Source organism: Oryctolagus cuniculus, chromosome 13 (assembly GCF_051225735.1).
Source record: "Oryctolagus cuniculus isolate XC-2025 breed Fujian yellow rabbit chromosome 13, ASM5122573v1, whole genome shotgun sequence".
NCBI classification, from domain to species: domain Eukaryota; kingdom Metazoa; phylum Chordata; class Mammalia; order Lagomorpha; family Leporidae; genus Oryctolagus; species Oryctolagus cuniculus.
In genome coordinates this window covers 69,028,797-69,056,756 of record NC_142879.1, presented here as the reverse complement: position 1 = coordinate 69,056,756, position 27,960 = coordinate 69,028,797, and the positions used below count along the sequence as shown (strand labels likewise).

The following is a 27,960-nucleotide window of genomic DNA, read 5'->3' as shown; positions in this document are numbered from 1 at the left end:
GACTGTCACTGCTGGGATGCGGAAGAATGTCTGGAATTGCAGACCTGGGATTACCAGGTCCCATCGGAATGTAAATCATTTAACAGTGCGCAACTGATTTAACAGAAACTCTGGAGCACCAGGGTTTCCACAATGGATCTTTTCTGCTCTCCCCACGTCAATCTCATTCCCAGTGCTGGGCTTCCTGGATGCATTCCTGGGGTCCCCCCTAGTGTTATCGGAACTGTGTGCTCTCCTGTCAAACATTTACCCCTACAGGGAAGCACACAGCCAATGATGGCTAATGGTTAACATCCCCCAAGAAGCTTATCTACCGTGCAACTCAAACCCAACCAGCAGAAAGGAGCTTTCGGTTAGGCGGGAACACAGGTCTTGACTGACTACTTGATTCATCTGGTAAAAGAAAATGCCCTACTTGTTGGGGGGTGGGGTTGCAGGGGCAGAGCCCAAGGAGGAAGGTCTTTTAGTTTACACAGTCCATTACATGTTTGAGGGACTGGTGATGAATATTAACTGTAATGCAGGACTAGCCACAGCAAAGCTGCCGTCAATGCACCGTTCAATGTCTAACCTGTTTCACGCACCTTCTCTCTCCCCGTAGCTGTCCCCGGGGTAAGTAGGGGCCAGGTAAAAGTTTACCTGGGGGGAATTTCCACCTTCCTTGACCATGACCATCTCCCAGGGAAGGCATCAAAAGCAGCCAGAGCCAAAACGTGGCCAGGAGGAGGGCCAAGGATGAATGAACGAGGCGTTCCAGGCACTGCACACACTTCACACCTGCAAATTCTGATTTAAAAGAGAGCTGCATCATCACTGCTTTGCCCAAGTCCTGATGCCTCTTGCTCGTCTACTGCTTCTTCCTTTGACCCTCGCCCTCTTAGGTGATCTGAGATTTCACTGTGACAGAATACGGCTCTCAACTTTGTGCCCACTCCACAAATTTCCCATTGCACTTCACAACCTGGACACCGAGCTCCCCGCCGAGGGTTGGGAGATATTTCCAGGGATCCTCTTGTCAGGGGGTGCTGCCACCCAACAGGGAAAATGCATCTATCTTTTTTCTCATCTGACTTCTCTGGCAGCTTCTCTCACGTGTTTCTGCTCAAGCAGAGACAATGAACTGAGCGAGAGCCTCCGGAGTGCATGTAAATGCATCCCAGACCATCCTGGGGCTCTGGGCTTTCCCCTTGACCGAGGACAAAGTCGGGAAGGAGGAGAGGGAGCAGGAGACTCTTCACAAAAGACGGATGGGTAGCTATAAGCTGCAGAAGCTGGCGGGACCGGTCCTCTGTGCTCCGGCAGCCCGTAGCCCTGCACCGGAGCCCCCAGCGCTCTCAGACCCAGGTGAGGCTGGGCTGCAACAGGGGTGTCTACTGAGCTACATCTGGCCTAGGACTCTGCTGGACGGGTCATCATTCTGTCCTGAGACCTGCTGGCCAGGGGAAGAGTCTGGCGGAAGAGAATGGGAAATCTTGGCTACTGCGCACTGTGGGCATCTGTTTTCCTTATTCGGGAACCATGTGTGCTGCTTCCTTTGATCTTTGACAAATGGCACGGACACACAAGGTGGCCATCTGCAGGTGTGTGTATGTGTGTGTGCATGCTCTGAGCATGCGCTCAGCATTTTTCCACCCCAGGTGACGATGCAGGGAAAGGAAGAGGCTCAAGGTCCCTGATGGGCTGCACAGTGGTTAACGATATCCTTAGAACGATTTCCATCTGGGGACCCCGGGTGTTCCGAACCAACAGCCCATGAGACCTCCCAGATGTTCTCCAACAGCCCGAGAGCTGCAGGGCCTCTTGGCTCTGAGAGCCCTGGTGGTGGTCTTTACACTCTTAACGGAAAACGTTCCTGCCCGGTCAGGAGTTGCGGCGTAAGATGGCTGATTTATGGACACACAGTAGGCTCAGAAGACTCCAGTGAGGACGACTTCTGCCCAGTCCACTCAGAAACACTTTCAGGCAGGACTGACCCAAGGGTCTTCCAAAGGAATCTTCACCAATTGTTCGCTGTTCTTTTTTTTTTTTTAATTTATTTTTTTAGCTTTACATTTTTATTTATTTGAAAGGCAAAGTTTTACACATAGAGAGAACGAGAGAGAGAGAGAGAGAGAGAGAATCCTCTGTTTTACTCCCCAGAGAGTGTAGCAGCCCCCATGATCACGTGGGCCAATGACCCCTGGTGATGAACCTCCTTCTGTGGATCTATATCCTGTTGGTTCTGTCTCTCCGGAGAACCCTAAGCCAGCGCATGCCATCAAAGTAGGTCACGGTGCCCACACTCAGTCCAGCTCGCTGCCTGTCCTCTGGCGGCTGTGTGAGCTGTCATGCCTCATTGCACAACCCATCCGAACGACACGAAGCTGCCCTGGGCAACCAGGGGCTGCGGTGCAGGGTAAGACTGACAGGATCTTGCACAACTCCTCCTCTTTCTTAGTCCCCTGCCAGGTTTTCAGCAGTCAAGTCACTTCATGTCTGTCTCCCGCCACTCTCGCTGAGCTGGGACTCGTTCTGAGGATCGGGGTTTCTCATACCGTCCACTGCACGCAGCCTCTATGACGGCCCCCATAGGATCTCTGTTTTAGACCTCTTAGCACAGCCAAGACGATGGGTCAGTGTGGCTGTTCCTGGAAAGCTGAAAGGTAGATCCCTCTCTGTCCTCCCGCAGGTCACAAGCACGAGTCCCGGGCCCAGCACACCGAGCGATGGGGCTCGCTCTGGGAGGCAGAAGCTCATGTTTACGTTGGCTCCGCAGTGCCTGCCGTGGGACTGCGCTCTCGGCTTTGTTTCCCCCACCTACAGATGAGGTGACTTCATCTCCTCACTTACGAAGCCCTCGGAAGAGCTTCGATAAAGACCACGGATGTGAATATCCACAGGAGTGACTACATTTACACCTAATGGCACAGTGGCCCAAGCATAATCATCTCAACCTACTGGTGAAGTTCCTAGGCCAATGCAGACAGCTTGGAAAACGAGGCTCAGCAAGACCTCCCCACCCTTCCCCACCCCGTCCCCATCAGCACACATGAAGCAGGAATTTGGGGCTTTTTCTTTTCTATCATGATCTGCTCTCAGGGCATGCGTGCGTGTCCCCCTAACCTTGGTGATTGCCAGGAAATATGCAAATCCTGGCTTCCTGGAATTGGAAAGCAAACACTCAAACACTGTTTGCTGAGCACTGGGCATGCACCTAGTACAGTGACGGCTTAGGGAAGGCGACTGTAAAATCCACTTGGAAGAATGACAATGCCAGCTTCTTCCCCAGCCCCAAGAAGCCGTCTTCAGATGGCAGCCATGGGTCCCGTGACCTTTGCTTTCACTGATGCACAAAACAAGTCTAAAGGTGAAGTGTCATTTCAATGCCATGAACAGATTTAAAGAGCAAGTGATCAATTATTTCAGGCCAGGGCAAGATTCAGCAGTTACAACATGAGACTCCTAAGTGCACATCTGCTTACTCTGTCCAGCCACTCACATCAGGGAACCCAAATCAAGGCAGTATCAAATTGCTCCTCCCTGGAAGTAAATGGAAATAGAAGGTTTTCAACATCAGCACCAAGTTTTTCAAAAATCTCTCTTGTATGTAAGGAAGACTGGGGGATGGAGCTAAGATTTCTTTATTTCCCAGATAACTTTAGGGTCGATCATTGGGAGAATCCTTGCAAACAATTAAACAGATGTTATCATTTTGGAATCCAGCTGCTTGCAAGGCTCTGGGGAATGAGTACGAAGACCAGCTTCTGTCAGAGGTTCCATTCTGTCAGTGCAGAGCTCAGAGCAGCCTGCAGCATCCGCACGCACCCAATCGCTCCCGTCTCCCACAACAAGCCCGCTGCCTCCTATGGGGGCCGACGATGGGCCGCTTCCCTTGACAACAGGAGCCACATCTGAAGACAGAGGAGACCTGGCAGAACGAGCCTGGGAGGAGAGGTCTTCGTCCTCACGGCTCTCCCCCCAAGGGACTTGCAACACCCCAGACAGGCTCCCCAGGGGCCCTTCCCACAGCAGCCGCCTTGGTCGTAAGCTTCCTTTGCACTGTCCACCTGTCACCCTGGTGACAGCAATGCTATTGGGCCACGTGGGTGCTCAGTGACACCCTTCTACTTCTTCCTGCTCCACTCGGGTGGACAATCAGAGCCCCGATGGCTCACAAGCGCATTTTAATTTTCTGCGGCTTGGATGGATGGTGACTATGTCTTCTCAGTCTTTCTGTTAAAAACTAGAGGGATACAAGGGAAGGAGAAACAAGAGAGCATCACAGCACCTTTCCTTGCTTTGCTAATGCTGAAGACACCAAGCAGTCTGCTCGCTGGAGAAGATGAAGGAAACGGGAATTAACAGGAAGTCTGTTCCCCACCCTGACCAGAACTGCAAGGGTCTTCTCTGGCGACAGTGGAGAGCTGCAGAGAGAGACTTCAGCCACCAAGACTAGGAGTTCCCAGCCACTCTGGGGACGCCACCAGCTAGCCACTCAGATCTGAACCTTGGAGCACCCAGGTCGCTTTTAAATTCCTCACCCTTGAAAAAATATTTATTACTTATTTTCAATTTATTTGAAAGGCCGAGAGAGTGGAAAGAGAGATATTCCAACTCTGGTCCATCCTAAATGCCCACAACAGCTGAGCCTGGGCTGCACCATCCAGTTCTCCCTCGTGGGTGGCAAGGATCCAAGGACTTGAGCCATCATCATCTGCTGCCTTCCCAGGGTTTGCATTAGTAAGAAGCTGGATTGGAAGCGGAGGCAACATTCAAGCCAGGCACTTAGATGGATGCCGCAGACTGAAGAGGCACCTTAACGGTGTGCCATACGCCCGCCCTGCAAGTACTTCACTCTGAAAGATGAATGGACAGATCAGGATTAACACACACTGGGCAAGGCCGCCAGCGAAGATGGGGATCAAGACACATAGGAAAAAGAAGGACAGGAAAGAAACAGAGAGACTGTGTGTGATAATTAGTATTATCAATGCTATCATTAGGTAACACTAGATAAATAAGAAATTTTTTTTGACAGGCAGAGTGGACAGTGAGAGAGAGAGACAGAGAGAAAGGTCTTCCTTTTCCATTGGTTCACCTTCCAGTGGCTGCTGTGGCCAGCGCGCTGCAGCCGGCACACTGCGCTGATCCAAAGCCAGGAGCCAGGTGCTTCTCCTGGTCTCCCATAGAGTGCAGGGCCCAAGCACTTGGGCCATCCTCCACTGCACTCCCGGGCCATAGCAGAGAGCTGGCCTGGAAGAGGGGCAACCAGGACAGAATCCGGCGCCCTGACCAGGACTAGAACCTGGGGTGCCGGCGCCGCAGGCAGAGGATTAGCCTATTGAGCCGTGGTGCCGGCCTTTTTTTTTTTTTTTTTTTTTTGACAGGCAGAGTGGACAGGGAGAGAAAGAAAGAGAAAGGTAAGAAATTTTCAAACATGACAGCAAAGATGAAAAACTCCATAGAAGAGATTAAAGATAATACTGACAAAATCTTCCAGAAATCAGAATACATAGGCAGAGATAGAAAACTGTGGAGACAAAGTATGAAAGCAGCAGGAGGGGCCGGAGCTGTGGCGCAGGGGCAGTGGGTTAAGCCACCGTCTGCAGTGTCAGCATCCCTTGTGGATACTGGTTTGATTCCTGGCTGCTCCACTTCCGATCCAGCTCCCAGCTAATGCACCTTGGGCCCCTGCACCCATGTGGGAGATCCAGAAGAAGCTCCTGGCTCCTGGCTTCCATCTGGCCCAGTCCCAGCCCCAGCCCCACCAAGTGAGGCCATATAGGGGGTGAACCAGTGGATGGATGATTCTCTCTCTCTCCTCTCTCTCTCTCTCCAACTCTGCCTTTCAAATAAATACAAAAAATCTTAAAAACAGAAAGCAGCAGGAGGCCATGCCCAGAATCAGAGGGGCTCCAGAAAGAGAGGGCAGGGAGAACAGGGTAGACAACATCAGAGAGAACACAAAGACTCTTCCAGGCTGAAAGAGGATACAAGTCTCTAGCAAAAGCACCTGTGGAATACTTGGCATGATGACTTAGCGAGACCCAGCACAGGCACCCTGTTCTGCAGCTCCAGACGGACAGGTGAGAGAGAGGAGACCCTGATGGATCCCAGTGCGGTGGGAGGGGCTGGTACCTACAGTGGCCAGGACGGTGGGCTTGTCCACAACGCCTCTGACGTTCTGAGAGAAACCTCCATTCTGGTTGGATATGAGGGCAGGATGAAGACTTTCAGACATGCAAGAACCCAACCACTGCACTCCCCCCAAGGGCTTTCTCTGGGTCTCTGGGAGGATGTTCTCCAGCAAAACAATGGTGTAAAACAAACAAACCAGGCAGACTCCGGATGCAGAGGACCAAGGGCCCCACAGAGAGCTGGGGCCAGGAAAGACCCAGCTGGGGAAGGGACATCTTGGGGTAGAGCCTCCAGGGTGACAGCAGGGATGAGGGAGGGCTCTAAAAGGGAGGTCCTGGGAGACACAGCAGCAGTGGCGGGGGCAGAGGCAACCGGAAAAAAACCAGAGAGAGGGGCCCTGGCTGATGAATTATCTAGTACACTTGATTCCTATGCATTTGGGAGCTTTTAGAAAGAAAGTGAAGGGTACACAGACACTAAGCAAATAAAAGCTATGCGCTTACCCCCTTCAGGCAGAACACTGGCTGTCTGAGAAAGGAAGCACAACCGTAGGATATCACTAGAATTAGTCATAACAACGTCCTACTGATGACTGTGCTACCATCATACTGGAGGACACAGGGAATGGGAAAGTGTGGGTGGTTTTACGGGACTCCCTAATCCTTGCCTATGGTTACAGGAACTCAATAAATCTAAAATGGATAAACCATGGAGTTATTGCCTTGTGTCAATCATTTAGAAAAATACAAGACAAATACTAGAAGAAACCGCTGCCATGGTTCAAAGTGGCACATCTTGGGTGGCAGGTGGTGGTGGGGTCTCCTGGAATCATGTGACTTTTATGCACCATACCTTACACTGATTATGGTGAATTTTTCAGTACTTTTTAAGGTGAATGAAATGGGAAAGAAGCAGGAATAGGCATGCAGCTTATAGCACCTGAACACCCAAGATTCTATGCACTGTGGGGGATCACTCCCTGGGGAGACCGGAAGGAGGCTCAGGCTGGGTAAGCAAAGCCCTGGTTTCCCTGCCATGACTGGCATCAGGGCTGGCCCTGCCCACTGGGCTTGCCAAGGTGGTGGCAGTGTGGGTGGCAGAAAGAAAGCTACTGCCAAGGGAAACAACTGGGTCTGAATCCAAGTTGCTAATAACACAACGTGCGCGTCTTGCTGAGTCATCTCATCCTGTGATACCTCTGTCTAATCCAAAAGGAAGATGGAGCTTGGAGACAGTGGAGGACTCCACGCGTGCTGCACTTACCCAGGGGCAGAGCTGGGAAGGGCCCCTAAGTGTGTCCAACAGCAGAAGTCAGACTCCTGATCACTCCTGCACAGCCTCCCTACACGGCCTCCCACCCTCTTTACATATTTAGTATTTATGGCCGTGTGAAACAGGTTACCCCCGGCTCTTCAACCTCTGCCCGTCCTGTCTTTCCTGAGTTAAGCCACCTGCCCTCTCTGAACACCAGCTTTCTCCTCTGGAAAGCTCATGATTCCTGTTCTGCTTCACTTGGAGGTTGACGGCTCCAAAAGATAATACCGAGGAAGGACATTCAGTAAACACTAAATGTCAAGCTACGAAAATGCAAATATTAGTTTCGATCCCTGAGGCTCCTACACAAATGTCAGAGAGCATCCTTGGATCATTTTTCATGGTTCTGATGACCAAGCCTGAGTGCAGAGAGCTGGAGTTCTGGAAGGACTTTCTCCACCCGGGTCAGCAGGCAGCGGATGCTGTCTGCTCCAACTGCACCCTCACCTCCGACATGGTAAGTCTGTAATACTTGGTTCTGTGGATTTATCCTGCTTTCTTCTTTTCCAGGAATCTCAAGAGCACTCAGCATCCATGAAGTCCTGCTCCAGGTCAGCATTAACAATCTTAGGGAGACACCGTTCCCTCTCCCTTAACCCCCTGTCTGTACAAGTTCCCTGGGGGCGGGGCAACTCTTACGTGACTTGAGAATGATTTCACAGGTTCAAGGACTGCCAAGCATTCACTTTGCTGCCCGAGTCTGCCACCTGGTGGACAGTGCTCACTTTACATGTCTGAACTTTTTTTTTTTTTTGACAGGCAGAGTGGACAGAGAGAGACAGAGAGAAAGGTCTTCCTTTGCCATTGGTTCACCCTCCAATGAACTTTTTGGAAGCACTTTCACATCCGTGAGAAACCACAACCCATAGATCCTCTTACAATTTGTGAGGTATTAAGGCTGCTTCTATTATTCCCACTCAACAGAGAGAAAATGAGGGCTTTTGGTGAGAAAGGAATTTTCAAGTATCTGGAACTGCATTTAGTGACTTTTTTCCCTTCATTTGGCAAAAGTAAGAAATACTGTCGTGAGGGTGCTCTGGGTCGGAGCCCGGTTTATATCCTGGCTCAGAAATTGCCACCAGGTGAGGCTTTGCACAGCTCACAGGGAATATGCCCACTGCCAGGCCTCCCATCATTCTGAATTCTTGCACTTGGAGAAACTCTGTGCAATGAACCTGCTCAAGTACTTCCAGAAGGGAAGGTGGTGGCTCATAGAACATTTCAGCTTGTTCTCTCTCTCTCTCTCTCTCTCTCTCTCTCTCCCATCTGTGTGTGTTTAAGTGTGGCAGGTTGTCATGATTCCCAGGTTTCTTAATGTTTTGTTAAAAATGAAAATAGAGGCTGAAAGACCTCCTCAGACTCTGTGGGGTCCACCCACTGGCCACTTTACCAACAGGTGTACTAGGCTTTAGTTCTCTGTGCTGCGTGGGCAACCTCCACTCTAAGGAGAGGCCACTCTCCAGGGCACCGCACGCCTCCCTGCAGCTGAGCCCAGCAATCTGGAGTCAGGCCACTTGCTCCAATCCAGACTGACGCCACCATTCACTAGACAGGTGACTCTGGGTGAATCTCGCCTAGCCTCATCTTCCTCATTGGGAAAACAGGGATACAAGGCAGCATTCATTTCAAAAGGTGCTTGAAGATTCACACAAAGCACTAGCCCTAAGCCCACTGCAGGATTTCACCTGTTCTGCTCTGTTCCTGCAAATGGGCAGACCTATGCTGAAGGCTGCATCCCTGAGACATAACGTGCGTTATGGCTTAGATGTGATTTGGCCCTCAGTGTCTCCTGTCCTGGAAGCTTGGCCCCAGGGCAGGGGTGCTGAGGGGGAGGGACCTGTGGGGATGGTGATTAGGTCCCAGGAGCTATTCACTTGTGAATGGATGGGTGCTGGCCTTGAAGGGATGATTGAATTTGTTCTCATGACAGCAGGTTGCTTTGAAGCCACGCCACCTCCTGCACCCAGTCTTGTCTGCACACACCCCTCCTCCTTCTCACACGCACTCCTGCCACTCTGATGTCATCTGTCACAAGGCCCTGGCCAGAGCTAAGCAGTGCTGGCGTTACGCTGTTAACATTCCAGAACCGTGAGCCAAGTAAACCTCTTAACAGCCATAGGTACTTCATTAGAGCAGCAGAAAATGGATTAAGACAACACGCGCACTGGGGTTGGCCAGTGGAGTGGGGGTTTCCTATAAACGTGTTCCCCCAGTAGTGGCTCTCAGTCAGGCGAGGTTTTGCAAGCCCCTCTCCCTCAAGAGAGGTGTGTGTGCAGCAGAATGATAGGTGGGGGTTAGCCAATGAAAGGAAACACTACAGGCACACAAGGGGAGTTGGATGCTGTGCAAGCAACTGACCAAATCAGTTAAGGACTGTCTTCCAAGTAGGCGCTTTTCCAGAGAAGATGCACACATGGCCAATGAGCACATGAGAAGATGTTTAACATCGGGAAGAGTCATCGTGGTGCAGGAGGTCCGGGGTCAGTGTTAGAGGGGTAGGGCAGGAGCACGCGGCTCCAGTCTCTCGGGTCTGAGTCTTGTCCAGGAGAGATGCGGCCTTCAGGAATGGCACAGCTCTCATGTAGCAGCTCTCTGTGCAGCAGCCCTCTTCTCTGCCAGATCCGCTGAGGTGTGCCGCCGCTTCTGGGTTTCTGCTTCCCTTCTCTGCAGGTTCTTTGTCTCGTGACCATGAAGAATGAGGCACACGGACAAGGAAGCAGTGAGCAGAGCTTGGAGGCCTACCCCTGCAGCTGCATCTCAAGACTTCCTGGCTTGGATTTTTATCTGTTTCTAAGGCAGGAAGTTCTCCCTGATTGGGGGAGGTATATGCTAATGAGATGTCCTATGTGAACCAATCAGAGGACGGACACTGAAGTATCCTGTTTTGCACAGAAGTATGCAGAGTGCTCAAACCAGGTGAGTGCAGCAGAAGCAACAGCATCTGAAGATTACAGGGTATATGTTTCTCCCGTATCCCCCTCCCTCAGGGCTCCTGGAGGGTTATGTCACCTGCTTCTTCTTCCCCAGGTCTTTCCTTTCCTTTCTAGGGGGTCCCTGGAATCCCTATCAATCAGGGAAATACAAGTCAAAACCACAATCAGGTGCTACGTCACATCCATTAGGGTGGTTATTATTTAAAAAAGAAAAACAACAACAGAACAAGAGTAAGTGTTGGTGAGGATGTGGACCTGGGATGCTTGTGCACTGTTAGTGGGAACATAAAACGGTGCAGCCGCCATGGAAGACAGCATGAGGCTCCTCAAAAAAGGAAAGGCAGGATTCCCACATGAGCCAGCCATTTCCTTCTTGGGTACCTACCAAACGCAACTGAAAGCAGGGCCTCCGTGTATCCCTGTACATAGCAGCATTAGCCACAATAACCAAAAGGTGGAAACAGAGAAGGGGTTAAAGAAGATGTCTGTAGACACATGATGGAGTACTATTTGACTGTAAAGAAGAAAGGCATTCAGATACACGCTACCTTGGGGACACAATGCTAAGTGAACCAGACACAAATGACAAGTATCCTATGATTCCACTTATCCAAGGGACTTGGAATAAATGCGAAGAGACAGAAAGTGGAATGGCGGCTGCTAAGGAATGAAGGGACAGGGGGATGGGGAGTTATTGCTTGATGGGTGTAAGATTTCAGATTTGCAAAGCAAAAATAGTTCTGGAGATGGACTGTGGTGGTGGTCGTGTAACAATGTGAAATGTGCCGAATGCCACTGAGCTGCAGACCTACAAGTGACTCTGATGGCAAATTTCTGGGTATTTTACCATGAAAGGAAACTGTCATACTTAAATTACTACTAGAATTCTTCTTTAGGGCTGATGCTGGTAAGTCATATAAAAACAGTCAATACCTTTTCTGGTTCTAAGGAGGTCACTCACATTTCCCATGCCTAAGTTGACCAGTACACCGGCCATACCTGTAATAAGGTTAAAAGGCATCTCCCCCGGAAGCAGAAACAGACAGAAGGGATGGAAAGAAGCTACGTCACAGAGCCGCTGCCCTCTGTTTCCAGAAGTTTCCACTTGCCCACAGTCACCAATGTACAAATTACTTCTAATCAACAGCATCACCCTGTGGCCCGTGGTCTGGTTCTCTCCCAGCTTCAGATGAGAGTTCCAGATTCCAGGGCCAACCGGGGCAGGACGAGGCTCTTACCTTGTAGATACAGGACTTGGCGTTCAGAAAGAAGAGCTCAATGGTGGCATTGTCCTTCAGGTAGGAAATGCTCTCTATGTAGAACCTGGAAAAAGAAAAACAGAACGTGAACCACAGGGTCAGCAGGTCCTGCAAGCTACACAGAGACCCTCTAGTGCTACACAGCTTGGGATGAGGCACAGAGCTCCCAATCCTAAATGAAGGAAAGAAAAACATGCCATGGATGCTCTTCCCGTGGTTCCTGTTGGAAGGCACGCTGTTTTCCCGTACGTGTATAGCCGGTTAGGATGCCACGCCCGACAGCCCTCCTAGTAGCCGAAGAACCAGGCCTGCCTTCCACCTGCTGGAGCCGACTCCAACCAGACCATCTACACTTTCTTTTCCCCCACCTCCTTGCCAATTTTCAACAGTGTTATTTGTTTCCATCATATGGCTTTTTGGAAGTAATCTTTGTCCAGCTGAATTTTTTTTCTAGATTGTTTCCTCTGCTTCATCAGTAAGGGGAGGAAGGTCCCATTTCTCTTTGAAGTGACTACCGCCTGTCTTCCTGAAGGTGGCGAGGCAGGATTCGTTCTGCGCACACGCAGAGTGCTGTGCTAAGTGTTCTTCACAATGGATGTCTACCCACGTGGAGCTCACAGATGTTGTCAAGATCAAACACGCTGGTACTATGTAAGCTTATGCTAGATGTTCCTTTACACATGGACTTGGGAGATTACTGAATGCCTTAGTCAGGTAATGTGCTGTCTCAGGGTGGGCTGCACTGATGGGGGTGGGGGCTGGCATGTTGAGCGTAGATGGAGATGGCTGAAACTCAGCTGGAGGGGAAGCAGACTCAGTGGGTGGCTGTGACACCCTTAGGCTGGGCCAGGGGGACGCGGGGTGCTTGGCTCTTGGAAACTGGGTAGATCAAGAGAGCGTAGAAGGCGAAATGAGAAGAAACAAGTATTATCACCTTCTAGAACATCCTTACAATCTGACATGGCTGGAACCCATGGCGGGCAGGGTGGGGGGAGCCAAAGACCAGCTCTGGGATACCCTCGCGCTGGGCTGCAGCTTCCCATGACTTGGTCGATGGCCCTCCACCTACTCATTCTGAAATACCACAAACGGATCCAAACAACAATTTGTTGGCCAAAAGAAGCAGCCATCATGGAAGGAGATAAATGGAATAGATCTGCAGGCTAGGTTAAGCCCACAGCCCACCAGTTTGCAACCTCTTATCTACAGCCGAAATGATTAGCGTCTTCTATCAATTTTCAGGTGTCATTAATATACTGGAGTCATTTCGGTTTGCTAGTGGATCTGGAATGATTCAGTTATTAATTGTCTCAATCAACAGATAACAGCAGTACGATTATTATCACATCAGGGTCTGCAATATTTCCAGACATGACAGAATGGTCCTCCTACTTTGCTGAGCCTAGGAGTGACTTGATTGGCAGGCTGTTAGCCACGCCCACCACATCCCCAGAGCATCCAGACCCTGTTTTTGGAACAGGTGTCTCAGGCCACAGAGGTCTCCATCTAGGGTGTGCAAGGTTTCAGAGGGACTATAATGTTGTACAACTTTCAGCCAGCTAATAATGGAAACCAAAATGTAGAAGCAAAGCCATTTAAATCTGATTTCATTTTAAAACACCTCCATCTAGATCCTTTATGAGGGGCCTTTGGTGACAGGTAGCCAGAATAATCGAATAAATAACAGTGGGAGAGAGGGAATAATGGGAGGAAGGAACAGAGAGGGCAGGGAGGGGTAAAGACAACGGGATAAAGACATGTGGTGGTGCTTTAAATAGATGCCATTTCACACCCTGCAGATTTAGGCTCCAAGTCCATTATGAAGGGGCCAGAGTGGCTGTCAACCTCAGGGCCCTCTGTGGTGACCCTGGTGTTGGGTACAGAGGGGCAGCACTGTTCTCATGACTGCCCAAGGTAATGAAGAGGGGGCCGATGGACCCCAGGTAATGACCCTGGATATGAACATTAAGGCCCCATATCTTAGAACTTCGTGTCACCCGACAATCCCTTGGCAACCTGTAGCTGTGCCCATCCTGGACGCATCTTGCCTCCAGGTCTTGTTCAAGCTACTCCGGTGAAGACCCCTCCATATTCTAGGTGGGTCCTTCTGGCCGGCCCGGGAGCTCCACGCAGGGAAATCTGCTCCCCTTCTCCAGGGGACAGCTCCTCTCCCTGCCCTGGGCCACGGTCCAGGAACCTCCTGCTTACTCAGATTTCCTTGTTCTCAGGCTGCCAACTCCTAGAGAGTTAAGACCAAATCTTGCTCACTTTTGTATCTCAAACATATTTTTGAATACAAATATTTTTTAATATTTGTATTAAAATATTTAATATTTGTATTCAAAATATTTGTATTCTGCTTGGCAGAAACATGAATTTAGTATCTGCGATGGACTCTAATTTTTGACTTTTCTCCTTCCTATTCCACCTGGATCACTTATTTATCTATTTATTTGAAAGGCGAGTGACAGAGAGAAAGAGAGAGAGATACAGAAACAGATATTCCATCCACTGAACAACTCCCCCAAATGGCAGCGATGGCCCGGGCTGGCCCATGCTGAAGGCAGGAGCCAGGAACTCCATCCTTGTCTCCCACATGGATGGCAGGGGCCCCAGGTGCATTAGCAGGGAGCTGGGTCAGAAGTGGAGCAGCCGGGACCCACACTGGCACTCACATGGGATGCTGGTGTCACAGGTGGTGGCTGAACCTGCTGTGCCACAGTGTCAGCCCCCAGAGTTCTTTCTGAACAGTGAGAAGGGCGACGTGGGAGGGAGACCAATAAAAAGTGGCTTCTCAGATGTCATCAGTTCCAGCCGGGAATCCTCCGCCTGCTCCTTCCTCTCACTGTTAACATGGAGAGCCGTGACAACAGTGCTGCCTCCCTGGTATCGCACCCCGGACAGCAGCCGAGGCCCCTGAGGTGGACAGAGGCCTTAGCACCAGGATAATAATGTCGAGTTTCAATTTGCAGGGGCTGACATCGCCGAATTTGCAAAACATCAACATCTATCTTAGAACTGAGGAGTTTAGACATGGGTGCCCCTCCCCGCTGCAGTGCCGGCATCCCATATGGGCACCAGTTCTAGTCCCGGCTTCTCTACTTCTGATCCAGCTCTCTGCTGTGGCCTGGGAAAGCAGTGGAAGATGGCCCAAGTCCTTGGGCCCCTGCACCCACGTGGAGCTCCTGGCTCCTGGCTCCTGGCTTCGGATGGGCGCAGCTCCAGCCATTGCAGCCATTTGGGAAGGGAACCAGTGGATGGAAGTTTCTCTCATTCTCTCTCTCTCTCTTTCTCTGCCTCTCCCTCTCTGTAACTCTGCCTTTCAAACAAATAAATGAATCTCTAAAAAGAAAACACTTTCGTTTGCTGTCTCATAAATGAAAGCTGACAGGAAGCCCCTGTTCCTGCCCAGGTGGCTGTGTGTGACTCCAAGGAGGTGGAGTCGGCAGAGGAAGCAACAAACACGACCCGAGATGAGGAAAGCATGTGTGCTGCTGACACAAACTGGCAAGCGGCTTCCTGTTATCACCAAGACAACAGCCAGCAAAACCCTGTGCGTTCCCAGGGTTGCCCGTCCTGCCCTGGAATGGCTCTGTAACCTTGGATATTTAACTCATCTCCAACTTGCCATCCGTGCCAAGGAACTGCCAAGGCACACGCATCTGCAGAGAAACAGCCCCCCCATCCCCAGGGAAGAGACTCTGGGGAAATGACGACTGCGGATGATTCGGATTCAATTAAGAGATTTTCTTTTTAAAAAAGTCAGTTCTTGCTTGGAATGTTCATAAGATAAGGGTCCTACTCCTCCTCGCCAGTAGGTGGCGATGTTGCATTTCCTAATCACCAGTGTGGGAAAGGCTCCATTCACAAAGAAAATTCCTGGTCTCAGGGTGAATCTGGTCTTGGATTCAGAGAGTGTGCATGGACAGTTCTAGTTCTGCTCTGTTTTAACCAAGGCTTCACGGTGCTTTGATGTCTGGGCCCTTGCTGACCCTGGATGCTCTGCTCCTCCCAGAGCGGGCCAGTTTTTTAGGTCATCAGTGAGTGTGACTTAGACATGCCCATATCCCCCATCACCTCTATTGGCTCCCACAACCAGGGGCACTACGTCTGGGCCCTAATCACCCACAGACATGCACCAGAAAATAAAGGACAGCTCCTATATACCACTGAGGCTGCTGAAACCATTCAAACCACCTAACAGCATGCCTGCTTACCCTGCCCAGCCCGTCCCAGGGAGCAGGAGCCACAATGCAACCTCTGGCCTACACTTCCCCTCCTGCCCTCAGTCCCCTGACCAACATGGTGTGGGTGTCGCCTCCTGCTGGGAACTAAGTAGGAAAATATCTTCAACAGTAGTCTTCTGGTCTGTTGGCCACGCCACACCTGACTAATTTTAAATCAAAGTTATATTTTAAGACAGGATTTTTGGGGTCAGCACTGTGGCATAGCAGGAAGCTGCTGCCTGTGACACTGGCATCCCATATGGATGCTGGTTAAGGGTCTGGCCACTCCACTTTCGATCCAGCTCCCTGCTATTGCACCTGGGAAAGCAGTGGAAGACGGTGCAAGTACTTGGGCCCCTGTGCCTTCATGGGAGACCCGGATTAAGCTCCTGGCTCCTGGCTTCAGTCTGGCCCAGCCTTGACCGTTGTGGCCATTTTGGGTTAAACCAACGGATGGAAGATCTCTTTCTGTGTATCCCTTCTCTCTAACTCTGCCTTTCAAATAAACAAATCTTTAAAAAAAAAAAAAAAAGGCCGGCACCGCGGCTCACTAGCCTAATCCTCCGCCTTGCGGCGCCGGCACACCGGGTTCTAGTCCCAGTCGGGGCGCCGGATTCTGTCCCGGTTGCCCCTCTTCCAGGCCAGCTCTCTGCTGTGGCCAGGGAGTGCAGTGGAGGATGGCCCAAGTCCTTGGGCCCTGCACCCCATGGGAGACCAGAAGTACCTGGCTCCTGCCATCGGATCAGCGTGGTGCGCCGGCCGCAGCACGCTGGCCACGGCGGCCATTGGAGGGTGAACCAATGGTAAAGGAAGACCTTTCTCTCTGTCTCTCTCTCACTGTCCACTCTGCCTGTCAAAAAATAAAAATAAAAATAAAAATAAAATAAAATAAAATAAAATAAAAACAGAACTTGTTTCAGGATTTTCAGTTCACTGAGCAAGACTGAATCTTAGAGCTTCTTTTTGAGTTGAAAGAACAGTGGACTACCTTTTTCGTTTTTGCCATGGGTCACTTGGCTATTTGTAACATCATTCGTGGGCCACACAAAATGATCAGCTGAAACATTAATGCTGCTATGGATTTCTTGGATTTCGAGTCCCGGCTGCAGCTGCCACGGTAGGGCTAGACCAGGTGATTTTTGTGGGCACCTGACGGTCCGCAGGCTGGACGCTCCCTACGCCCCCTAGACCAAGGGCAAACCCAGCAGAGAGGGTTCCTGTGCTCCATGGGCAACGCCACGCACAGGTGACCCTCGCCTGAGACGGTTCGTGAGGCAGGCCAGAGGAGGAGTGAGCCTGCGCTCTGCGTTCCCGTCTTGTGCTTGAGCGGAGGGTCACACGCTCCGCAGGCTCTGGCACCCTGGGGACCCTCGGCCCCCTGGCTGAAGGCGACAGCTTGAACTCCGCCCGGCTGGGATGACATCAGTCAGGTCTGCTCTGCCAGCCCCGCCCCCCCCCCCCCACTGCTCCTCTTCCCGCTCACACCCGCCCCCCTTGGCACTTGGGAAGCACTGAATATTTACAGCAAGTGTTAATTAAATGGACCAGTGATTTCATTTTCTAACGAACACAAAACAGCACGTTTGGAAAGCTGACTTGCGGTAGCCAAGAGAGGCGATAATAACGAGAGCGGAAGCTGTGAGTTTCTGGGGCCAGGTCTCGGAGCTGGTGCAGCCCGCACAGGGCCACGGGGCCACAGTCAGGAAGCCCTGGCTGGGGAGACCTGGACAATGGGGTCCTCTCTTCCTCGCTAAAGCTTCCTGCCACCACCTCTCTGTCTTTTCTGTCCTATTGTTCACTTCAGCTTATTGTCTGCGAAACTTACAGGCTGAACAGACAAATCTAATCTCTGTTTAGTTGCCTGCAAACAGTGGAGATGACCAGAGCTCCAGGAACACTCAGAGCACTAAAAAGCCAACAAGGAGGCGCAGCAGGTTAACGCCCTGGCCTGAGGCGCCGGCATCCCATATGGGCACGGGTTCGAGTCCTGGCTTCTCCTCTTTTGATTCAGCTCTCTGCTATGGCCTGGGATAGCAGCAGAAGATGGCCCAAGTCCTTGGAGCCCGGCACCCATGTGGGATACCCAGAAGAAGCTCCTGACTTCGGATAGGCACAGCTCCGGCCATTGCGGCCATCTAGGGAGTGAACCTTTGGATGGAAGACCTCTCTCTTTGTCTCTACCTCTCTCTCTAATTCTGTCTTTCAAATAAATCTTAAAAAAAAAAAAAAAAAAAAGGCCAACAAGGAAGACAGAATAGTCCAGACAGCCAGGAATCAGTCTAGGCACAAATTCATGCCTATAAAAGATCTGCAGAGTTCCTGCGGGTGTGCAGGAATATTTTGTTTGTATTTTCCTGCATCCATTTCTTAGGCTTGCCTGGTGAACAATGGGAGCGGTTACTGTTCTCAGACTGCCTTCTCACACGCCTTACAGCACTAAACAATGGTGAGGAGCTGAAGGGCATATGTCGGTGACACTGGGGGAATGGGGAATGGTGAGGCTGGCCAGGCTAAGCAGTCAGGTCACACCATGCAAGCTCAGGGTGGCCCTTCTCTTCCTGAGGATAACAGAGTGCCAGGAAAAAGAAAAAGAAAAAAAAAAAAAAAAACAAAACATGAGCAAGGAGCGGAGGAGAATTCTAGAAAGATGCTCAGCATTGATATTTAGGGGAGACGGGAGGAGGCCAGAGTGGCTGGCAGGAGGGAGAGAGCAGGTGGGAGACTTCAGGCAAAGGCAAGGCTGGCTCCCAGGGTTCTGGTCCGGGGGGGCTCCCTGGGTAGTGGCACCTGTCGCAGAGCTTAGGGCTGTGCTGGGGGCAGAGAGATGAAGCCGTCCTTTGACTCTGGCTGCATTTGTGCACACGTTTGTGCCTGGTAGTGGCAAAGGGCCAGGAGATGGAGAGAGCGGTCAGAGGAGTCCCCTCCCCGGTCAGAGATGGAACTGGCAGCCGCAGACCATGGTTAAGTGCACGCTGGGAGGCAGCAGGGAGCGAGGGGAGGCAGGACGAGACCTTATGGACACCAGCGTTGGGAGGGTGAGCAGAGCGGGTGCACCAGCAGTGACCACCCCCCCCAGCCAGAGGGGCCAGTGAGCAGATGGACCCCAGCAGAGTACAGAGAACTGGGACGTGGGGAGCCCATTCCGGGGAGCCCAGAGCCATGGCCACCACAGCAGAGGAGAGAGCCCAAGAGTGATGCCTGTGGGCTCTGGGGACGGAGACTGGCAATGGCCACAAGGTGTGAGGGGACCAGAATTTGGGGAACAAGGGAGACAGCAAGTGCAGAGCTGTCTCCTTGAGCAAAATGGGGTGCAAAGGGTAGTCCTTAGAAGCAGACAGGGGAAGAGGCTGGGGCCGTGAGCTCTCTGAGGTGCTGCAAGGGGCTGGATGGGTTGGTGGTGGAGGCTGGGACCAGGGTCACTCCTTCCCTGAGACGCATGTGCAAGCAGCAGACGCGCGAGGATGCCCAACATGGGTGGGGACAAGATGAAGTCTGTGGGTAAGGCGGGAGGAAGCTGATGGAGCTTGCATGTGCTGACTTTGGTTTTCTACACAAAACCATGCGCAGTATCGTGTTGGGGTGCAGCTGGTAAGCATGCAGAGGTCTGGATTCAATGGCCGGAAGGGAGCTGCAGGGACTGCACAGGGCGCTCTACCAGAGATGTTGGACAGGGGCTGTGAGGCCCCAGGACTGGCCTGCGGTGGCTCGCTACAGCGCCCCCTGCTGCCCAGTGCTGGCGTGCAGCTATCCTGGAGCCCTGCCTGTGCAGATGGACGCTGCGAGTTCTAAGCATGGAAAACAGGGCGGGCCAGCATCAGGGACTAAGGCCCTGCCTGTGCGGGGGTCAGGGGAGACCCTGATAAGCAGTGAGGACGGCGTCACTTGTCTCTTGGGAGATGGACGCTGTGTGGTGCAGGGGGAGGGGCATGGGGGTTGCAGCCAGACCCAAGTGAACAGAGATCTCACCTCAGCGCCAGGCTGGGGCAGAATTGAGCCGAGCCTCGTGGGCCTTCCCAATACCTGTAGCTAATAAAGCCTGCTTTAAGGCATGCAGCGAAGATTAACCGTCATCCTTACTATACTGCTCTCCCACCCACGGCCCAGAATTAAGAATATTTGCCTTGACTCTTCCCAAAGGCAGCAAGTACATTCCTGCAGCTTCTAGACGGCACATTTTCATCACTGTCCTCTGTTATGATTAGTTATTGTTAATCTCTTCCCATACCTAAATTGGAAATTAAGCTTTATCACAGGTAGCTATGTAAAGGAAAAACGCGGAATACGTGAGCACAGTATTCGGTACTATCTGCCATGTGTCAGGAGCCCCTGCGGATCTTGGGACGCCTCCCCCATGGAAAAGGGGGACGTGCACTTGTTTAATCACAGAAATCCCCTCCTCCATTTCTCTTTATGGGTAATTATTAGGACGCGGAATCTAGCGCTGTTCATCACGGGTGCTCTGGCTGATGAGGAGTTAGAGGGGCCAGGTATCTCCGAGGCTACATAACTGGTCCAGGGAGGCCAGTTCTGAGCATACCCTCCCCCCCCCCCCCAATCCTGCCATCTGGAAAATGCCCTGCAGCCCCAGGCTGCTTAGAGAGACTTGCTCTGGACGAGAGGATGGGCCATAACTCGGTGAGCGTAAAATTCATATTACCTAGGGCCAGCGTTGTGGTGCAGTGGGTTAAGCTGCCAACTGCAATGCCAATGCCCCCTATCGGAGTGCGGATATGGCTAACACACTTGGGAAGGCAGCAGATCATGGCCATAGCTTAGGGCCCTGCCCACCCATGTGGGAACCCAGATGGAGTTCCTGGCTCCTGCCTTTAGCCTGGCCCAGCCACAGCTGTTGCAGCTATTTTTGGAGTGAACCAGTGGATGGAAGATCTCTCTCTTTCTCCCTGTCTCTCTGCCTCTGCCTTTCAAATAAGAAAATCTTCAAAAATAAATAAACAAAATTCACACAGTATAACATACATGCACCTTGTTTTTCCTAATCTGTTGAAAGGAGGTGATTCGGCAGCCCACACTCTCACTGATGCTGTCGGTTTGCATTACAGCCAAAGAATACATCAACGGTGAACAAGTGCCTGTCCTGGGATGGCAGCCCAAACACAGGGGACGTAGCATCAGTGTCCTAAAGCCAGAAGCCCTAAAGCTGGGCTGGATGCATTTATCTTGGCCACACCTGTGTTCTGTGGACTTGACACACAGACATCTGAACTAAAGGAAGAGTGCTCCATACGACAGGGGGTCTTGGGAGCCGGATACCAAGATGTGAGTACCATGAAAACTCGCTGGGGCTGCTTAGGGCAGTGCTGGGGCTCAGAAGGGCCAGTGAGCCTTCACGGGGAGGGGGCGGGGGGATGGGCACGCAGCTGGACAGAAGTGCTTCTATGCCTTCCAGCACACTCCACAGTCTGGGTCTTTTGATGAAGCGAATTTATCTTACCACTCCTTTGGAGAAAACAGCCGGCGGGCTTCTCTACAAAGGCACCAAGTTATAAATGGAGAATTCTTCCTAGGCAGGACATCAGGGGGGACAATCTGCCCCCTGTGTCGCTGCTCGGCCCACTGAGAAGTGGGAACCAGGGACAGCGAGGGTGTTGGCATCCCCGGGGGCTGGTCCCAAGGTGATGCCCACGCTGGGAGCTGCCGCAATGCTTCAACTGGCAGCACAGGAGTGGCTGAGCTCAGGTAATAAAGAGAGGGCGAGGTGCATTTTGGCAGCAGCAGCAGCAAGGAATGAATGTGTATGAAAATGTGAGGACAAGGACAGAGGAGAAAGGGTGCAAGATTTACAGCCTATGTGGCTGAGCGAGAAAGGCTGCCACAGATATGATGGGAACACAGGCCATCTAGGGAGCAAAGGGAGAATAATGGATTTGGCTTGGGACATACTGAACTTGAAGTACCCAGATGCGGGTATGCAGGGCACAACTGGACTTAGAAACCTGACACCTTCTCGAAGCATCAGTTTTCATGGGAGTTGGAGAGCGCAGCATTGTATTCTGCTGGGCGGCATGTATAAAGAAACAGGAGACAGCAACTGTGCCCAACCATGGAGTCAGAGATTTTTTTTTTCTCATAAACGTTCTACGAGGTTGCTGCTGTGGTCATTAGAAAACGGGTGGCTAAGGACAGAGGGTCATTCTGGCGAGGGAGCAGAAGTGGGTGTGACATCTGGGTCATCAAGGGACAGGTGTTCCGTCAAGTGGATAAGATGCTGGCTGGGATGCCTGCGTCCCTTTTCAGAGTTCCTGGGTTTCAGGCCTGGCTCCCAACTCCTGATTCCAGCTTCTTTTTTTTTTTTTCCCTAAAGATTTATTTATTTATTTGAAAGAGAGAGAGAAAGAGAGAGAGGGAGAGAGTTCTCCATCCACAATGGGGCCAGAGCTGGGCCAGGTGGAAGCCAGGAGCTTCATCCGGGTCTCCCACGTAGGTGCAGGGGACCAAGCAATTGGGCCATCCTCCATAGCTTTCCCAAGCACATTAGCAGGGAGCTGGATGGGAAGTGGAACAGCCAGGACTTTAACGGGAGCCCATATGGGATGCCGGTACTGCACACAGTTGGCTTAACGAGCTACACCACAGTGCTGGCCTTCCTCAACTTCCTCTTAATGCAGACCCTCGGAGGCAGTGGTGATGGCTCATGTAATTGGGCTCCTGGCACCTATGTGAACAGTCTGTGCTGAGTTCTCAGCTCCTACCTGTAGCCTGGCCTGGTCCTGGCTATTGCAGGTGTTTGGGGAGCGAACCAGTGAATGGGAGCTCCCTGTCTGTCTCTCTGCTTCTCAAAAAATTTTCCAAATATTTGAGTCTGCAGCTCCGTTTTCCAATTCTATTGCTGGCACCTGTTAAACCTCTGCAGCTTTCCTGGGAGGTCCCTGGTTTAATACACAGAGGACAGCAGGAAGCGCTGAGACACCATCTGTATATGCTCTCAGGTACAACACTTCAACCACTGCTGTAAGGCACCTTGAGCTCTCGTACAAAGATCTGATGCCCCCAAACCACAACTAACTTGATGTTAACATAAAAAAAAATACACTCAATACGCAACTAAGATACATGCAAAAAAACACCCAATATGCAACCAAGGCCAGTATTTCGTAAGTTATTGTTGGCAAAAAACAAAAACCTGAAGAGGTGTCGGGGGGCTGACTTGCGGTGGGCATACTCATCCTTCCACCATTACAGGTTAATGATCTGCCTCAGTCCAACTCGAGTCCCGCCTGATGCCACCTGCCCCTCCCAGTGAAACTGCTATTCTGTGCTTTCGATGATTGCTTCTCCATTAATCCGAGACACTGCAGGCACCATTAAGGAGAACATGGCATTGAAATCATTCCCATCAGTAATGGAAATTGCTAAGATTAGCTCTGATATGTTCACAGCTCTTAAACAAATATAAAAAGCATTAAACGCAAGTTGAAATTTGCTCCACCCGCTGAGGTGAAGACATACACTCCGGCCTGCTGAATGGACTCTCCAGTTCTTATGTCAGGCTCCTGTGCAGCCTTCTGTGCCCCTCAGGATGGGCGTGCCTCAAATTGCATTCCCGAGCCTGATCTTTCGGAAGAGGCGAACCGCAAATCGTTGAAGAACAGAGTCTACGCAGTGAGTGGAAGGGTCAGGGCTGGTTTGAAGAAACTTCACACCTCTGCGATTATGCTGTCAAAATCAAGCCTCTGGATGGAAAGGACCTGAGGCTCCACTCGACTCGGTGCTGAATCTCGGGGCTCAGATTCTGACTTTGCTACCAACTCGCACTCTGTTCCTCCACCCCTGACTTGTCTCTGCGTTGGCTTCCCATCTCCTGTTGCAAACAGGTGCGTTGAGTCCTGCTGTCTTCCAAAGACCATGGCTTAACGTTAACTACTGGAAACCCCACGTGACAAATACAGTTCTCCTTGCCAACACAAAGTTCCTTACAAGAGATGGATCAACAGGAAATTGCCTGTTGCTTCTGACACTTGATTATACTGTATCCCCCCCTTGCCAGGAAGTGTGCTGACCTGTGGTTTGCCATTGGGTTTCAACTATGCCACTATGGGGGTACAACAGGCAAGAGTCTCAAGTGGCATTGGAGAGAGAAGGAAAGAAGACACAGAGCTTTGTTGTGGCACTGCAGACTGTCACCAGGAAAGAATCCCAGGGCATGTCCTGTAAGAGGCTCAGGTTAGCTGGTGATACATAAACGCCTTTAACAAAAGCTTTCGTCTTCGCTCCAACCAAGAACGCAAACACGTGTGCCCATGCACACATACTGGCATGCCTTACACACTCCTGGGTTTCCAGCCACTGGCAAGGGAGCCAAGCAAAGACCCTCAGAACTGGCAATGAACTGAGACCACCCTGCTCTCCCTTTCCTTTGAACCATTCTAGCATCCTAGGCTCTTCTGGCAAAGAAGAAAAAGAAACAATGAAGACGTCAGAGTGTGGCTCCCAGGCGTACCTACCTGACACAGAAGTACAACACCACGGGTCCGGACTTCTTAGGGAAATCATGTTCCAACACCCTCCGATCTAGCTGGAGCCAGTTCAAGTGTCCCCTGAGGAAAACAGAGACAAACTGATGAGGGTTTGGGGTTTTCGCAGGGGGTTCTGGAGGGTGAGGGTACAGGCAGGGAAGAACATGTGCACAGCAGGTAAACATACACCTTAGGAATGGGCGTTTAGCTGAGCAGGTAAGATGCATGGTCCCTCCCTCATCAAGCACCTGGGTCCCATTCCTGGCCCCAACTTCTGGACAATGCGGACCCCAGGAAGCCACAGGTGATGGTTTCAGTAACTGATCCCTGCCACTCATATGGGAGACCTGGATTGGTTCCAGGCCCCCGCCCAGCCCCAGCTGCTGAGGGCAGGTAAAGAGTGAACCAGCAGATGGGAGCTGCCTTCCTGCCTAGCTGGATCCCTCTTGTCTGTGCCTCTGTCTCTCACAAAAGGAAAGAAAGAAAGACGTTTTTCGAAGAGTGGACCTGCTGCCTCACGACGAGCTCTTCAGTACCTGCAGAAGGCCTGGAATCACCCGGGGAAGACACGTCAGTGGAGGCACTGTGTGATGTACACCGAGCAGGAGAATCCGGACCCCCGCCTCGAGCCCTGCTGTTTCCTAGACTGCATTGGTGTGACCTCATCATTGTAACTCTCCGAGTTCCCATCACACTCCTGCTCGCCTTTTACACACTTTAGAAACAAGTCAGCAATCCTCACGGGGGTGGGGTAAGGAACTGTACATAGTTTCTTACAAAACTAAATTCACACCTGCCACACAAACCCAACCCTTCTACTTAAGAATAAAATGAAAGCATATGTCCAGGCGAAAACTCTCACACAAAGTTCATAGAGACGTAACAACCAGTCCACAGATACTGCACATGAACAGACTCTTCATAGACACTGTAAGAACCCCAAACTTGAAACCCCTCCCCCAAGTATTTACCAACAGAGGAATAGATAGACAAGTCAGATATATTTACACAGTGGAATACCACGCAGCAGTAAAGAGACCACCTAGTGATACCCACAGTAACACGGGTGGATCTCAAGGTTATCACGGTGCACCAAAGATGCCAGTGAGTCCATACTGTGTGAATCCACTGGGGTAGAACGCCACAGAACACACGCAAACCACAGTGAGAGAAGGCAGACTTCAGGGTGGGTGAGGGGTACCAGGAGAAACATTTTGGGGGTGATGGGCATATTCGCCACCTTGATTGTGGTGATGGTTTCAGGGGTGCAGGCATACGTTTAAACTTACAAGATGGATAACCATCAACCACGCCTCATTAGAGCTCCCTTTAGCAGTGAGGCACAGAGATGCATGCTGACACACAAGTGGAGTCACTTCCACACTCTTGTCTTCCAATCTCCCTTCCTTCCATCCATGGTAACTGGACAACTTCCCTAATGAACGCTCATCAGAGGTGCAGCAGTGCGCAAAACAGACGCCATCCTATTGGCCCGGAGCTCACCTTCTCGTAAGAAGACAGACACTCCACAAAGATGTCCACAGTGGTTACGCAGTGAGTACTACTCGGTGTTACTCACACCGGGACCCTGAGTTAGGAGAACATCACTCCTCGCAGTCTACGAGCTGGGGCTGATCTAGCTGAGACATGAAGACGGAGCAGGTGCTAACTCAGCAAAGAGAAGAGGGAACAACTACCCAGGACCAGACTGCACAGAGGCCCTGAGCTGAGAAGAGACCTGGCATCTTAGTGTCACGTGATCAGAAGGGGCCGAGGCTGGAGAGCGCCTTGGAGACTCCATTGCAGACTGGTCTGTGAAGAGCGAGGCGAGCCCCGAACAAGCACCAGCAGAGGCCTCCTCTCTTCTCCTCTCCCCTCTTGCCGTGACCTAGTCTCAGTGCATCGTCCTGTAGGGCACGGTTCTATCAAGTTCATTTAACAACAGCCCCAGATGACTGCACTGCACTTCCTCGGGTGACCGAAGCGGCATCACTCCAGCGGCAACAACATCTATGCACAAGCAACAGCCTGGCACGTGTCCGTGGGTGATGAGCAACAACCCCAGCTGTATCACTGTGTGGAACAGCGCTTGTACTCCAAGCACAAGCTTGCCTCCGATAAAGGAAAGAGAGAGAACACTTTGCGGGCTTCCATCCCCTGTTTGAGGCTTCATTTAAACTCCCAACTTGAGCAAACACAGAAACAAGACAAAACAAAAAGACCCCCCCCCCAAAAGAAAAAAACCCACAAAACTCCTTCCAGTGAAGCCCGTGCCTCTAGCTCTGGGAATGACATTTGCCTCAAAATCATGGCCACCTGAGGATCTCTGGCCTCTTTTTTTTTCTCCTTCTAAGAATCTTGGCTGGACACAGTTACCATGAACTGCGATACACAATTACCATGAACCACGATACACAGTTACCAGAACCGCTTCTTAGGACCTTACTCTGAATACAGAAGGGTGGAAAGTAAGGGAGATCAGATTCTAAGGAAAACAACTGGGCTGGACCAGCTGTTTCAGCAAGGGGACAAATACCCATCTGACAGAACACAAGATCAGGAACCAGGCCCCTGGGTACCCATGTGCTCTCTGGCCGTCTCTGAAAAGCTGACAATGCTCCCACAGGGCATGCTGTTGCAAACTGCTGTGTCTTACCTCATGTCATTCCCTCTGCCAAGAATGCCCTCCCTCTCATTCTGTGCCCAGCGAAGCCTGGCCCCAACCTTTTTGTTTTAATTTATTTCAGTGGCAGAGAGACAGAGAGAGCTCCCATTCACTGGTTCACTCCCCCAGATACCTGCAACAGCCAGGCTGAGCCCAGGGCTGAAATCAGAACCTAGGACCTCGATCCAGATCCCACATGAGTGGCATGGACCTAAGGACCTGAGCCATCCCAGGCTCTGCCCTGACAGGAGGCTGGAATCAGGGTAAGAACCAGGATGTGAATCAAGGCCCTCCAAAGTGGAACGTGGGCAATTTAACTGCTAGGCCAAACGCCTGGTCCAAGTCCAACCTTTAAGACTCAACTCTTAAACGTCTGCTCCAGGAAACTTCTAGATGCCACACACCAGGCCGGGCTGAGGCTCCTGCTCTGCCTCTTCCAGCTCCCATCCTGGGAATATCTCCATGGTTGCACTTCCTGCAGACTACAGAACTTGCTTCTCCCTATGCATGCATTTTCCCTCAGCAGACTGAGCACATCTGAAAAGTCTCACAGGAGCTCCTCATAATGTCCAAGTGTGCATTCTGCTCAACAGGAGGGTGTGTGTGGGGGGACAATCGCCAGATCTGATTCCAGAGGTGAAAGGCTCCAGCCACGCCCTTCCTGCCTCTCAAAATGCGCCCAAACTCGAGGGGTGCTCTCTTTGTGCTCAGCTTCCTGTGAGAATGCCATATGCATCCCACCACGATTCTGCTCACCCAGCTCCACCCGGCTGGAATTCACCCCTCTCCAGCCTCTTTAACTGATGCTCAGCCATTGTTCAAGGCTGAGTTCAAGTCTTCCGGGTAGCAAAGGCTTCCTTGATTGCCTAAGACTGGAGTTTCTTTTAGACTTTTCCAGAACTTCTGATTCGTGTCATACATGAGGCATTTAGCATAATCTTGCATAATTAGTCATTGTAAACACTATAATCC

The 27,960-nt window shown here is 51.3% G+C and overlaps 1 protein-coding gene across 8 annotated transcripts in view; it reads right to left on the bottom strand.

The window, feature by feature from the left end:
- The window catches only part of FRMD4A (FERM domain containing 4A), a 644,478-nt gene that overhangs the window by 106,687 nt on the left and 509,831 nt on the right, over positions 1-27,960 (bottom strand). For all 8 annotated transcript variants that reach the window (XM_051820845.3, XM_008268104.5, XM_008268105.5 and 5 more), the window contains 2 exons: positions 24,312-24,404; positions 11,603-11,687 (listed from right to left, as the gene is read on the bottom strand). In XM_051820845.3, coding sequence (XP_051676805.1) covers positions 11,603-11,687; positions 24,312-24,404 — 178 coding nt within the window. The remainder of the gene's footprint in view (positions 1-11,602; positions 11,688-24,311; positions 24,405-27,960) is intronic.